The 15,938-nt window shown below is 34.8% G+C and overlaps 1 protein-coding gene across 16 annotated transcripts in view; it reads right to left on the bottom strand.

The window, feature by feature from the left end:
• Nucleotides 1-15,938, bottom strand: part of LOC140673344 (venom dipeptidyl peptidase 4) — a 329,058-nt gene that overhangs the window by 3,386 nt on the left and 309,734 nt on the right. For all 16 annotated transcript variants that reach the window (XM_072906244.1, XM_072906243.1, XM_072906247.1 and 13 more), the window contains 4 exons: nucleotides 10,029-10,216; nucleotides 6,128-6,322; nucleotides 1,297-1,457; nucleotides 27-238 (listed from right to left, as the gene is read on the bottom strand). In XM_072906244.1, the coding sequence (XP_072762345.1) occupies nucleotides 27-238; nucleotides 1,297-1,457; nucleotides 6,128-6,322; nucleotides 10,029-10,216 (756 nt within the window). The remainder of the gene's footprint in view (nucleotides 1-26; nucleotides 239-1,296; nucleotides 1,458-6,127; nucleotides 6,323-10,028; nucleotides 10,217-15,938) is intronic.

The raw sequence follows: 15,938 nt of genomic DNA on the forward strand, positions 1-15,938 counted from the left end.
GAATTAATTGTTTTGTTTCATTATACCTGTTGTCTGAAAAGGATATCTTTCTGTTCCAACACTTTCGCAAGCATAAGCGATTGTTGATAATGCACGTTGTCGTCTAGAGTTCCGTGAATTAAATAGTACATCTTATTTTTAATATTTTCGACCTTGTTAAGTAACTGGCCTTGCTCGTAACCCTGTAGATTATCAGCAATAGTTGGTAAACCCATAAACCGCTCGGTATAAATCGAATCTGTAAATTGAATAATTATGATTGTATTAATAAAAAAGGAACATAAGTATTCTTGGAAAAAAAGAAGAAAAGAAGAATCGGTTTAGATATTTATACACGACGTTGTTATGTGGCGCGAGATATTTTATGCAAAAATTGCACAACTGACGCCGCATAAGTCTTTCTAACATCATCCTGTAAATCACGTGTATTTTTCTCGCGTGCTCTAATGAGGGAAGGTAATGCTGACACGAATTTAAAGTAGTTGAAAAAGTAACATTAAAGCTGCAGCAGCACGCCTTTTCCACGGAGCATACTTTTCTTCGTTAAAATGTCACCGCGTAAAAAATTCTTAGACAAATCCGAGGACTAAAAAAACTTAACATTCTCCACAAGTTTCTTGACAACACTCCCTTATAATAAAAACTGTCAAGCGTATAATGCTCTGGGAGAATTTTTCTTCATGGTAGCGATATTACAGTTACATCATAGTAAGATAGAATATTGCTATTTTAATTATTTGGTTGATTTTTCTATTTCTATCTCTATTGTTTTTTTCAACATTTTAAACATTGAAAATGAGATATACATATGCTTACATCTAGAACGAAATCTCAAAATTACTTGGCTCAATCTGAGATTAGATTTTCTACCGATTGATTTGTTTGTAAATATAAAAAGTGTTTTTTTTTTTTACTCTAAATTCAGACTTAAGCTATTTTAGACTAGCTTTAATGTTAAAAATCCAACCACTTGTTGATAGAAAAGTTTTCTGGCTTTTATGTTATCATAAATCTCGGGATTGCTTTATGAAAAGAGTAACTTTACGACACGGCACAGCTTTTGTTTTAGTTGTTTATTAAGAATCTCTTCTTTCTTTATTGGTCCTCGTTAAAATAAACTACGCGTTAAGTAAGTTTTAATAAATAACGGCGTTATAGCCACAAAATAATCGCGATTAATGATATCAAATCATTTTCTTTTTTTGTGAAGAAATTTTTAATTAAACATTATACTGTAAAGCAAATCGCCATCGTGTGTTGTGTCATTAGTTGGAATTTAATTACTCTATTACGTACCATAGAGAGCCCAATCTGTAACGGGCGCGACAGACATGCCGCACTTGAAAACGCCCTTTAAATCCATGGCAAGTGTCATGCCGGTCGCGTATCCACCATAACTCCAACCCCATATCGCCGTTCTAGTACGGTCGATGAAGGATAACTTGTCCTGCAGGTGTCTGTAAGAAGCGAAAAAAAAAAAAGACGTTACATTTTATAAATATTATTCGTAGGATAAAATATTGTGAAAATACCATGTTGAGGTAGATAAAGGATTGTTAATAATATATAATTGGAAATCGCAAAAAATGCAAGTAAGAATCTTTAGTAATTCCATTATATCGCAAATTATCCTACCATAAGAAAAATGATAATACGGAACAGAAAGGAGAATGTTCGGGAAAATGAGTATTTTCTTTACTTATAAATTTTAGCACGATATTTAAAGGAATTTTTCTATGATAAAATCTTTTATCTCCATCTAAGCAAGCGGATGGCACAGAAAGGCGCTATGAAATTGCTTTCTTTCACCGGAGATGCCATAACGCTCGTAAAAAAAAGGCAATCGCCATTCTCGCTAAAAAGCACGCACACGGAATAATCGAGCACTTTGTGATAAGAATCAGTGACTACTTTGTAATTTCTGCTTCCCTTACTCCATTATTTTGCGTGCATTCTGCGCAATTATACATGCGACCGATGTGCTTCGTATTAAAGAACATGGGGCGCACAATTACCTTTTGTTTATAATTATTAAAAATTTGCGAGAAATCTAATTATCAATTATTGTAATTGTATATATTTTTAAATCAAATTCCTTTGTTTAAAGCATACATCGTAAATAATAATTTTTCTTCAAATTTAAAAATCTTTTCTATTCAAATATTATCTACCTACTAAATTTTCTTGCATTCACAAATATAAATTTCAAGATGTTCTTAAATACTGTTAATGTAAAAATATTCAGAGATATATAATAATATAAAACTTGCGAATGAGGATATTTAAGCAAATTTGACACGGCTTATTTGACAAAATTTAATTTATAATTAATTTTGCTCTCTGATAGCACCTTCGATTTTCTTCGATTATTCAATACTGTAAATTAAAGACAAAATTTTGAGAAAGGAAATTCAATCACAATATCCTTAGAGAAAGATGCACAGCAATTCGGTCGACGAATCCACAGGCGAAAGGTGTGCGCGGTGACGATACCTCCGGGACCGTCCTATATATTTTTTAGATCTCTGCCAGATCGAGTGCCACGTCCTGCCTCATGATTTCCGGAAACCCGGAGAGGGTTTCCGCGCGCGAAGCGCCGCGCATTGCTCTCCCTTCACCCTTCTGGATAGAGTAGAAAAGAGAGAGAGAGAGAGAGAGAGAGAGAGAGAGAGAGAGAGAGAGAGAAAAAAAAAGGAGAGAATTCGTATTTCTTCCTTCCAATCTCTTCGGACTATTGTCTCTGGCATCTCGTGTGTTCGATAATAATGGCCCCGCCGGGATCACGGTGCCCATAGCTATGCCCGGTCGAGCGCCCGTAGAAATAGTAACGGCTCTCCTCGTGCGGCGACGCGCGGCAGATTTCGTTTGCCCCCCTCGTGCTCGACCGGTGAAATTTATTTACCTCGTAAATCGGCCGGCGGTACGTTGAATTCTATTTCTTCTCATAAAGAGAAAAAAAACGAGAGAGAGACCTCGGACCGAAACTGCGCTTCCCTCTTTCGTTTGGCAATTCGCACACACGTTTACGTATCCTAGAATACGTATTTTGGTCCTACGACAGAGCGTTCAGGATGACCCTTTGTTTCGCCTTTTGCTCGCCCATTGCTCGCTTGTTGCTTATCGAATACTCGGCGACTACGGTCACTGCGTGAATTTAAATCAGGATTTTTCCAGGCGAATAAAGTCGCCAATATGTCACATCCAGGCTTAAATCATTGGAAAGGATTAAATGCAATCGGGAAGGAGCGCTATAAAAAACGAATATTGACGAGTAAAGAGATAAATGTTTAAATTGCCATAATGGAATGACGTATTTTAAAATATGATCTTTCTCAAATACTCTTAATAATAATTTTTTTTTTTTTTCACTATAATTGCGAAGCATATGTATCTATTTGTTACATAATGCTGCTTATAGATATATTTTTTTCTAAAGTATCGTGTTTTGTATTAATTATTTTTCTTATTTAGAAAATTTTTTTTCTCCACTCCTTTTATATAATTGTTATCTCTAATCCTGCAACGTCCAGTCTCAATTAACTTGAAAGGTTTGCATGGAACTTGCGATTCTCTCTCTCGGAGAAAACAATTGCTAATCACTCCCTTTCAAAGGGAGTTCATTACGCTTATGAGGGGTGCGTCGTGTCGTCCCCAAGATTTTCGCGTTTCAACACCGATTGCAGCATTCGTTATTCATCAGTTAAACGATCGTAGAAACAAATGAGTAGGACAACTGGTTAGTTCGGTTGGTCGATTCGATGACGGAACAAAGGCCGACAAAAAAAGGGAACAAAACGCAGGGGTTTCACGAAGGGTCGCCGAGCAGCGGGTGGGTGGCAGGAGGGTAAAACCGAACGCGAGAAACGGAGAGGGAAAGACCGCCGCAATGGTGTGCAGGTTGAAAAGAGCCGGACGATTCCGCAATCGTTTGGACCGCTTCCAACTTTGTGGCTCGCTTTTTACGAGCCGGACGCCATGCGATGCACCGGCAAAACACCGTGATGTACATACATACCGGAGAAATGCGCGGATGGTGAATACGGTACTTGCGTTTTCGCCTATCTTTACATTGTAGTATCTGTGCTTACAGTCGTGGAATGCGATGGAGATAGGGAGAGAGAGAGAGGAAAAAAGAACGGCAGGGCGACGGTGATTTCAAACATTGTCTGCCGTTTCTGTTTGTTTGTAAAAGAAGCGACTTTTTGATTTCTCGAAGGATTTAGAAGCCTCGCCGTGTCATCCCATAAATAATGCGAAAGTTCCCAAAGTTTGCGCATTAAGATTTTACTTGATCCTCTCTAAAAGTTTTACAGAGAATGTCAACTCCAAATGAAAACTCCATCAAATAATTCAATATGTAATATTCTTTTTTCACTTTCCTTTTTTTTTTCAAGGTAATAATGCAAGTTTAAGATATTCTGTTATTCGACGTAAATTTTACTACAGGATGATTTTCTCTAGTATCTCTCGTATAAGTGCTCATCACAGTAAAAGCATCGTACAGGATATGTCGATGACCTCGCTTGGTCTACCTTCAATATTTGAAAGCTTAAAATACATGCACGTGGGAACACCTCTCAGGTGTTCCTCTCAGCTTCCTTTTATCTATGAATATTTCGGTCCAAAAAAGAACAGACTAATATTATGAAAAGTTTCGTGATTTTCCTTTTAAAGCAAGTCGTTATATAATTATTTATATGACAAACTAAATTATCATTTTTGAAGAAGTAACTCAATTTTTTATCCGTCTATTGATTTCTATTACGATAGAAGGGAAGACGAACTATTCGTCCTCTCTTACATCATGCCATAACACAAATAAAATCGCTCGTCAATGAAATAATAAAGCTTTCGGAAAGAAGTCCAAGGAAAACAAAGTGAAAAGATGACAGATTCTTACACAAGATGGGAAGATATCTCACTGTTATTCGATCAAAATTTATTATATGTCATCACGTTTTATTTGCCTCCAGTATATTTCTCTCGCACATCTTAATTCAACATTTATTTCAAATATTGCCACGAATCTCGACACTTTGCAAATTTCTTGTTGCAATTAGTTAAGTTACTTCCGTGATTCGGAAACACAGAGATTGCTGGCAGAGAAACTGGCAGTCTACGCACGATGTCGAGTTTGCGGCTTCGCGGTTGCGGCGCGTTGTCGTTTAAACAGTAAAATATGGCTTTCCCGTGGCAGTGGAATAAGCATTATTCATCACAGCCGGAAGTTTGATGTTTCGGTTTAAAGATGGACGAGCGTATAAGTGGCGAAATTTTCGCTACCGGCCTGCCCATTCTCTCTCTCTCTTTCTCTCTCCCGGCAACGAGATAAATTACTCTCGCGGCAGCCGGTGAAAATACGAGAGGAGAGCCCGAACTCTTTTCCCGACAGCGGGACGAAAGGGAAGAGGGTCAGCCGATAAATTCAGATGAAAGTACGAGCAATTTTCTTCTTGTTAACACACGCTGCGGTTCACGGGTGTCCGTGCCGTGAAAAGAACTTCGTTAAAGCCGCGCGCTCTATTCGTTCCGAACACTAGCGGAGTTAGATTAGTTAACTTAGGGGTTTAGCGGATTACCTCGATCGCAGGACGATAAGTCACTTGGTAAAGTAGAGGCCGCGACGTGGCCACCCCTATAATTAGGTTTGTCCTAAAGCGAAACTTTGCTCGCTACGTTTTCAGGGAACGATGAACACCTCCAGCTGTTTCAGCCACAGATTCCGGCCGATGGCTCGTTTGTTATTCTTAACGCTATCGAACGGTCGGCTAAGAAATACGCGTTGGAGGCAATCTCTGGTTAATGAGTCTTCTACATGTAAACGAATATGCGCTATGAGCGCAATTCGTAACTATGAGCACCGGTTATATTACGCTGCGCTCATTTAAAGCTACACCATTGAGTAATTTACCGGGGATGTATTAAAAAAGCGAGTTTAGAATAACAGAATGATCGCATTCGGTCCGAGAGAGATTAAACGAAATTTAATGACTTTTAGATTCGAGATGTTATTATATATATATAGACATAAATTTTGTTCCGACAGTTCTTGGTAGCAATATTTTTCAACAAAATTAAAAAAAATTTGTTTAGTTGAAATTATATTTGTACAAGGGTAAACTCTCACCTGGTAACGTTAATCTGATCGATAATTTCGACGGTACCGAGCTGTCGGTATCCAGCGAACAGCATGTCGTTGCCCATTAATCCAGAGCCGCGGCCGTCGATGACAGTATGTATAATGCTTTTGTTTGTCACAAGATACATGCCCCAGTCTATGTTAAATTTCTCCGTCACCTGATACGAGTCTGGTCCACCGTACCTGGAAAGACGAGAATTATGAGAATAGATTGTCACAGGCGTTACATCAATGTCGCGGCATCTTCTTCGTTGACAAATGTTGCGCATACATTTTTTTTGTATTATATATTTTATAAATTTAATTTCTTTAATATTTTGAATTAAAATACAAAAAAAAAGAATTACTGGTAATCCTGAATGTTTATTACTGTGTATTGCTAGGAGAGGGGGGAGTATCATGCTGGGTCGTTTAATTTTTTTGAATAATTGTATAATTTTTTTTTCTTAAAAAAACTAAAATATATTACTATTTTCCTAAAAAAATAGTAATACATGTGACCTTCTTATATAATAATTACAAAAATTTTATATGAAAATTTAAAATATATTAAAGAGCTGTGGTAGTACACTCGTGACATTTACTTATTGTTAGCTAAACAAATCGGCCTTTCTCTTAATTAAAAATCCAACCATTGCAGCAGATTTGACGATAGCCAACTACTTTCTCGATTGTTTAGCGCGCAATTCCCTCGGCTTTCACGCTCATTATGGCTCTCGACGGTCATTTGCGGGAAATCTCGAGTGCCACTTGAGGGATTCCTTGGGAAAAGGCTTGAGAGAACGAGAGGAAATGCACAGAGAAAGAAATGAGAAAGGAGTCGAAGACGATAGCGAGAATTAGGAAATGGAAGTTCGCGGACGAAGATGGCTTTTCTGATACGACATCTTTCGAATAGGGTAGCCGACAGTAACGCGGAAATAGAGACGGATAGTAACGATCCCGTGGATGGTGTGATATAAGCGCGAATGTGTGCCTGAGTATCACGCGATACGAGGACGCGGTAGTATCATGAAACGTCATGGCACGTTCGAAGCGAAATGGACTATACGATGACAACCGATGATCTAGTCTATCGGATACTGACTCATAGAGGAGAGCAATAAAACAGAAAAATAAGGCTGTTGAAGAAAAAAAAATAGATGTTGAAAAAATCATCTGTCTTATTCGTTGAAAGAAGTATGCGTGTATTTTTCTAATTAATTTCCATGATATATTTTCTTCTTTTATTTTCTGTTTTTTTTTTCTTTTTTTTTTTTTAACAAATCATGATAGAAAATTTTCCATGAACATTTATAATATTCCAGCTGATTAATACAATCAAAATGTATAATAAATCGCGATACTGTATTACATAATAGCTTCTCTAATTCAAGATAGAATCATTATATTTTGTTTGCACACAAATAAAAAAATTATATATTATTCTATTATCCGTGTAAATAAGTAAAACAAAGATTGTTGGTTTGAAAAAAATATTGTATCAATTTAAATAAATGTTTAAGAGAGAGTCAATACAATACGTGTATCGATCTGAATTTATACAATTGACGTTATACTGATCGGCAGTAACTATATATGCATGTAAATGATGCCATGTATAAAATTTTGTGCTATTTCCGTAGAGAGATAGCGACTCTTATAATCATGTATACTTTAGGTCATTACAATAAAGCGAATTGCATACAAAGGAGGATGTGATCGAGACTGCATTGCAGATAGAACGTCGAGTAATGCTTTTTATCGTGCTGATGTTATTTTATCGCAAGGATAGAGACTGATATTGCAAGCTTGTATAGAAAACTCATCAAACTATGCATTCAACTTTTAATACGTTCGCTATTGTCGTATATTTAAAAAATAAAAAAAGCAGAAAAGCAGAAAGAAATTTTTCGCAATTTAATACAAGAAATTATTCTTTGATTATATACACTATGATTATGTGTGTCTTTAATTATTATACTTTTAAAATAAGATGACAAGTTTTGACTTTAACACACATCGCTCTTCGCGCGTCAACCGTTCATTTTTCTGACATCGCAACTTTAATATTTCGAGGAATTATACACATACTCCAAATTATGCAATATTCTTTGTTAATGCAGGGAGGGATTTAATCTAATTAAAATTTTTACAATGGGTTTGATAGTTTATTCCGGCAACATCGATTCGTATAGTGCGAACAACATTGGGCATCGCGATCGATAATCTAGACGTAAAAAATTTCATCAGACTTGAGAAAACTAGAGAGAAAACAAGCGATCATCCGAATACCTGATATGTGAAAAGTCGATGCGATCCAATATACTCGCTTCGAACACGAAGACAGTACAGTGTTACTCGACTATAAAGCGCACGGCAGCTCAAACTTCTCTTTATTCGCCATTGCCAAGCGAACGAGACGCGTTCGCTATGGCAATAGTTCCTTTATGAGAGTCTAGTTTTTAATTACATTGCTTTCCTTCGCACTATTCTGCATTTTCGTAGTCGGTAAAAAGTCTATGACTACTACGGACATAGCACATTTGTAACATGTTTAAATTATCCATTAATGTATACAAAGAATTGAATAAACACAATAAAAAGAAATTTAAGAATAATCTTTAAAAATTAAGCAACGGTATCTCTAAAACTCCCCTTTTCCTTTTAATAAGAAACGGATGACAGTTATTAATATCAGTCAGACATTTGATAAATTTTCCTAAAATAAATTACAGTCGTCTAGAAAATATTATACTGTGAAATAATATAGTATAGGAACTTTTAAGATTTCTCGATGTTGATTGTATTTTTTGCTGCTCATCTATCGAAATAAATTTTGATTATTTTAAGCAAAGAAGAGTTTGACATATTTTTCTTTGCCATCTTTCTTCTAATTAATGTGTAACACGAAATTTGTGAAGATTCGTAATCTATAAGATCGTTTATTTTAGAGACGCACACACAACTTCTACCATAAACTCTTCGTACTTTCAAAAGTTCGAACTCGACTAGGACCTGCTTACAAATTAGGTGTTATTATAGGATTTATACCGGAAAGTTAGATCGGCCTCTCTAGAGTGTGTCGTCCTTTTTCTATAGACGACAAACGCATAAAGTTCACACGATAATGACTAATCAATTTCGAATTATTTTTCTCGATGCAAAAAAATGTATTACTTTGACACTTTTTATTAATATGATTATAGATAAATACGGGAGTTAATATCGATAACGTTCCGCTTTTATCGGGGAAGCCACTCAAGTTTTCGTTCGTGAGACTGAATACCGAATGACTCATCGCTTCGTGGTTTTACATCCCGTCCTAATTCAGGCCACGTAAAGGAGAGCTTCGTTTTCACGTCACGGTGCAGATTGCATTCCGTTGCTGCACGTTCGTCACTGCTCTCCATTACGCTTATCTCGCGGGTACATTATGACGGAACCGATTGATGATGCTCGCGGAGTGCGTTGTCACATTTCTTGTCGCTCCGCGAAAAATATGGATGCTTTTAAGTGAACGCCGAGAGACGCGCGACACCAAAAAGCGACGTAATGTAAGAACTTGGTTGCTTGTTAAAAAGTACCATTGTGCCGAGAATGACAATTTGCCGGAATACACGGTGTCTTTCATGTATAATCGAATTGAATTTTATCGGTCTAACAATTAAGAGTATCTATATCTTAAAAAATTTAATCTTGCGAAATTACAAAGTAAACACAATACAAATAATCTTACAATTTATCTTAATTTCAGCAAAGATTAAAAGGATAATTTACATAAAATTATATAGTTCAAAATTTATATAACAAATATTTTTATTAATTAATATTTAAATAAGTACCTTAATATTATTTGCAAACTTTATGAGAGAGAGATTTTGTTTATTGGGAAAACTAAAGAACTTACACGTAAACCAGCATAGGATACTTGGTTGCACCACTCAAATCAGCCCCGGGTGGTATCTGGAGCCTCACCTGGGCATTAAAGCCACCAGGAACTGGGATTTTATATTTCTGGACGATCGGTTGAGATTTCTCGGCTATTATCTCTGTTACTGCATCGTTGTCCTCCCACGCGAAGAGCAACGTGGAATTCTGAAAACGAGAAAGTGCTTTTTCAATATACGCACAGAGTAGCTTCAAATAACAACAATAATGCAAGATTTATAAAGATTATTTTATACTTGTGAATAAATAAATAAATAAATAAATATATATATATATATATATATATATATATATATATATATGCAATTTTTTAATAATCAAACTGAAAAAAATCGCAAGTTTAATCCACATTTTTTAAATGTTTAATAAATAAATAAATACATACATATATATTTTATATTACGAATTAATCATATATAACAAGACGTTTATCTTAATAATAGCACTCTATCTTCACGCTTGATTTTCATTTCTCCCCATCTTTATCCTCGGACCATCAATTGCCGGTTGCTTCCTAATTCTGACGCCGCCATAACCATAATAGATTACACCGAAGGCGGGGAATAACACACCGTCAACACACAGGGACATCGCAAACTTACGGGAAAGTTGTAAGACCAGAAGAACGTTTAGTGGTTTGCCTTCCCTAAAGTGCTTCGCAACTTCAGTCAGTATCCCCCTTCCCCGAAGGTTTGCTCTGATCGGAATCGATTTGGTTCAAAGGGCAACCACTTTTGTAAGTAGTTGTCCGAAGTTCCTTTTTTTACAGCGGATCGCGAGAGGGAAAGAAGGTTCGCGGTATATTCTGGTAAAAAAAAAAATTGCATTCGAAGACTGAGCCAACGTTCGGCGAAGGGCGTCGCTCGAAGTTCTCGGTTTCCGTTTTTGCGCCAAGTTTACTCGCGCGAATTCTATGGCCATCTCTCTCTCTCTCTCTCTCTCGGGAAAGGGGGATAAATCGGGGGCAAATGTAGCGCGCAATCTGCGCGCTTTTGTGCGTCGAGCACTCGACAGGAGAGTTCGCCGGCGTCACCGCCCGCTCGATTCGGTAGTGAATCTCGATTTTGCATCGCGGCGAACTTTTTCTCACGCGAATCCGCATTTGCCGAAGTTTCTTCACTGAATGACAGGCGATCCACAAGATTTCCGGCTTTTGTAGGAGAGGGAATCTCGTTTCGATCGCGATATGACGCGACGATATCGATTTTCGATTGAGATGGGAATATATTTCTCTTTTTTTTTTCTTTCTTCTAAATTTTTTTCCGCTCGAATAGGATGGCTGTAAGTGTATTTGCGCGCATGTTTCGCGTGCAATGTAAATTGATAAAATTTTGAAGTAAAGCCAAGAAATAATAAAACATCTCTGCTTTTACGTGCATTTTCACGTTTATTTTAACTCTCTGGAAGATATAAAAAGCAAGAGACATTTTTCTTAAATATTATAAAATTGAAAAATATTTTTAGTTACTTTTTAAAAAATTATTTTACTCTACTAGTTAAAGTTTAATTGAACCGATATTTAATTTAACTCTTAAGATGTTTAATAATTGAACAGTAGAAGCTTACATTTCTTCATTGAAGAATGAAACGAAAGTCAAACAAATTTTCCTTTGATCTCTTGATTGTATTAAATTAATTTCTTTATTTTTGATTAATTTCTCTTTATTTCTTCATTTTTCCGAAAGAACGCTTATTTTATAGATATTTTTTCTTTTTTGTAGAGGAAATACGGGATGAAAGTTTAAATAATAATATATAATTTCTATTACCAATCATGGAAACTCACTGCCACGATTTAAAGTAATATTGGAAATGATCACGACTGCGAGTTGTTGTTGTTGTTAATATATATGAGATTAAAAAAATTGACTTTAAATTATCTCGCTACGTCCAATAAATATTCACGAATTTGTAGCCATGCAATGACGGGAGGATCACTTTGATACAACGGGGAATAACGAAGTAGAATATCGGAAAGTTAAACACGATCAATTGGTATCACTTTGAGCCTTTTGTAAATTTCGATAATACCGATATCATAATATCGACATAATTGGATCGGCATGCAAAAGTACACCATAAATCATATCAGAGTGCGGCGAAGATGAGCAAAGGGATTCCACAGAGAATTTTGCACGTGTTTTGCGAGCTTCGTGCCTGCACGTGTAATATATATATCTACGTGAAACAAATTACTCTATTAATTTCAGCACAAATTGGATTAAAAATGTACACCGTCATATAGTCTTATCGCGCTCTTTTATAGAAAATATTCTACAATGAGGTATTTATAATTCAATAACAAATGCTTTGACTTAAATGCACATGGGTGGCAACATTTTGCAGCTTATTACAATATTACAGTAAATACAATATTACAGTAAATAAAATAGAGACAAATCTAACACGATAAAACATATATCCTTTAAAATAACATAAAAATTGTAAATGCAAAATTAAAAATGTTAAAAAAAAGTTTTACCGTTATATTTTTAAGAATATAATTAATAAGACTTAAATACTTAAAGATTTAAATACTATCAGTTGAGCATTATATAAAATTGAAGAAAACGCGGTTCTCTTTTGCCCGCAATCTTTTTAAATGCATTTATAGATTCTTTATAATTAGTCGACGTAAACGTTACACGAAGCAAGAAAGAGAAATGCAGGAATTTATCCGCGTTAATTGAAAATGGTCAAAGTCGAACGAAAGCGTCGGCAGATCGATCGGCGCGGTATAAAAGCGCGAATTTCATCAGCAAGGTCGCTTTTTAACGTAATTGGATTAATGTTCATTGTCAACGGTTTCCCGGACGAGAAGACCAATTATCAGAGCATTAAGCGGTCGCGCGAAAATAAGGGATAAAGACGCCGGATAGTCAGATTTTCGCCAAGTTCACTCTCTCCGCTTCGTCGATCGCGATAAAGCACGTAGATTCGTACCCGACATCTTACGTTATAGCCGTCCTCCGAAGTTCAACGACTTGCACTTCTCCTTTGCGTCCGCGTCTGTCGCTACGATAATCAGATTACAAGGAAATCACCTCCGATGCATATCGAACGTATCTTATTTCTTCTTCGGTGAACCTAGAGATTTCAAAAACATTTCCACCAGCAATGTAATTTAAAGGTCCGATGTAGCTCTCTCCCTCTGTTTCTATATCTTCATATACAATTTACATTTGATTAAAAAATAAATAAAAAGAAAAGAAAAATATTTTTTTCAACATAGAGTCGAATTCTTATCTATATTTTATAGAAGAAAATCAAATACATGATTTTAGTATGTATTGTTATTTTGAAAGATTCATGAATCATCTTCATGAATATTTTAAAGTTATTAACACATTTACAATTATATATTAATTTACAGTTGTTAATATATTTTTAAGCTTACAACTTTGCACTCTTTTTTAATATATGAATAATCTGCCACCGTTGTTGTCCGTACTTCTTCTCGCACAATTTGTGATGCTTCGACTTGTCTGTCATCATATAAAGTCGACGAAGGAGTTTGATTATCGAAAGTAATGAAACTTTCATCCGATCGCAAACTTTTTCTCGAAGAACGGCGGGCGCGCGGTTAGATTGGCGAATAAGCAAATGGACGGGTAGATTATAGATAGACTGTGGGAAGAGGAAAAAGAGAAGTCGGTTCGAGAAAAGAGAGGAGTTTCCTCTTGAGTATATTCAAATCCTTAAGTCATTTTGGATCAATTCATGAAAAAGATATGAGAGCATTATATCCACCAAAGATGCGGTTGTTCATCTTTGAGACGTGGACTTAAAATTATATTTTATAATTGTAATTTTGTTTTAGCTTAATTTAAGTATATGTTAAGTGTTCTCTTTGAAAACGTTTTGCAATTTAAAAGAAAGATTTTTCGATAAAAGTGCATTTTTTTATTTATTACTATATGCATAATTCTAATTAATAGATGTTTACTAAACTCATGTTCCTAGTCATTATTTTAAAATAATATCAAATGTCTACATAAAAAAAGAAAAAAAATTGTTTGCAAATACTTCAAACAAACAAAAAATAGTAATAAAAAATATGTAGTATTTTTGACATATGATATCGAAAATGGTGAAAAAGAAAATGAGATGCGCGTAATGTTTTATCTATAAAATAACTCAAATTCAAAACATTACTGTAATACATACGCTAATATACTCTGCTGAACATGTTCTTGTCGGAATTCATATTCAGAGGCTACTAATTTGGAGCTTGTAATAAGGGAATGAGGAACGAACGTGCGTTTGCATCAATACGAGATAATGAAGTTTTATGTTTATGTATTTGAATAACGATAGGTTTCAATGTCGACTGTCGTTAATAGCTGAATTAAACTTGCTAATTATAATTTATTAAAATTAACCTACACTTCATTTATTAACATTATGACAAGTGTTATGATTCGGATTCGAAATGGAGAAGCGATTAAATAATGCAATTAAAGTCACGTGTAATCACGAAATCATTAAAATTATACGCGAAAAACTATAAATTATTTAATGTCACAACTATGAATGGGAATAACTTTTAATTAACTTTAATAACTTAATTTTCTGCAATTTATTTATTTTTTCTTCTTCTTGAATCTTCTTTATTAATGCTTTCATAAATACTTCTTAATCCGCGTTGAATTATTTCGTTGTGAGAAATATATATCTCTCAGCGCATGTTAGAACTTATTAGTTTTGAATAGGAATACTGTGTGTCTGGCATAAAAACATGCATAATTATTGATTTTTCTCTGCGCGATATCATTATCATAGTGCTTTCAATAAGAGCTCGATGTCGATGAAATCGCTGCAAGAACGATAATATCGCGATGTACATATGTAAATGCATTCTGAGTGGATGGAAAATGAAATTGTTACAACAGTGCTTCTCTCATATGAATATAACATTTACGGACCTAGTGATAAGATAATAAAGATATATATTTTTTTATCTGGATATTTATGTTCGCATCAAAAAGAATTTCCCACCATTGCGATACCTCGTATTCCTATACAAAGTATATGTGTGTGTTCAAAAATTATCTGTCATAATCTTAATAGATTGTTCAACCAACATAAAATAAATAGTTTTTTCTTAAAAAAAATTAAAAAAAAAAACCCATTGCTTATTAATCCTTCCAAATATTTAATATTGAATAATTCGTTAAATTTTTGTAGTTGTAATTCTGATAAAGTCGAGTTTATTTAGAGATTTAATACTTTAAAGTAAACGATGAACGACTATTTATTATTCTCATAAACTTTAAAATAATGAAAAAAATATTTTTTTAATATGACACGTGTGACGCATTCGATATATTTCACACTCTACATTTTGTTTATTCTATAAGTTATTAAATTTATACGCACAATGAATTCTGAATCGTCGATGACTGTTATATCGTTTGCTGCTGATTGCATTTCTCTCAACGTGTTTTATTTACACAGCGAAATTAGAAATTGATCCAAAATGTAATCAATTCGAGAAAGAAACGATCCATATAGCAAAGACAAAATTTTGCAACACTATCTCCTCAGGCAATACCAATATCGATAATAATAATTTAACTTTCTATATATAAAAGTAAACTCTCTATATTTAAAAAAAAATGTTATTGCTACGTAATTAAAAATTACATAGCAATAACATTTTTTTTTTTTTTTTTAACTACACTATTAATTTTTAATTGCACTATCGAATACGCCTAACAACCAGTGCACATTCGCGCCGAGATAAATGGCTTTTTAGTTTCTGGGCTTAATCCCTTCTTTCTACGCGGTGGAAATGAATTCAAAAACAATACGAGGGGAAAATATTTATACCGAGAGAATGCTCGCAGCTTAATGTATCGTTATTACG

The sequence above is a fragment of the Anoplolepis gracilipes genome, chromosome 14, assembly GCF_047496725.1.
Source record: "Anoplolepis gracilipes chromosome 14, ASM4749672v1, whole genome shotgun sequence".
NCBI classification, from domain to species: Eukaryota; Metazoa; Arthropoda; class Insecta; order Hymenoptera; family Formicidae; genus Anoplolepis; species Anoplolepis gracilipes.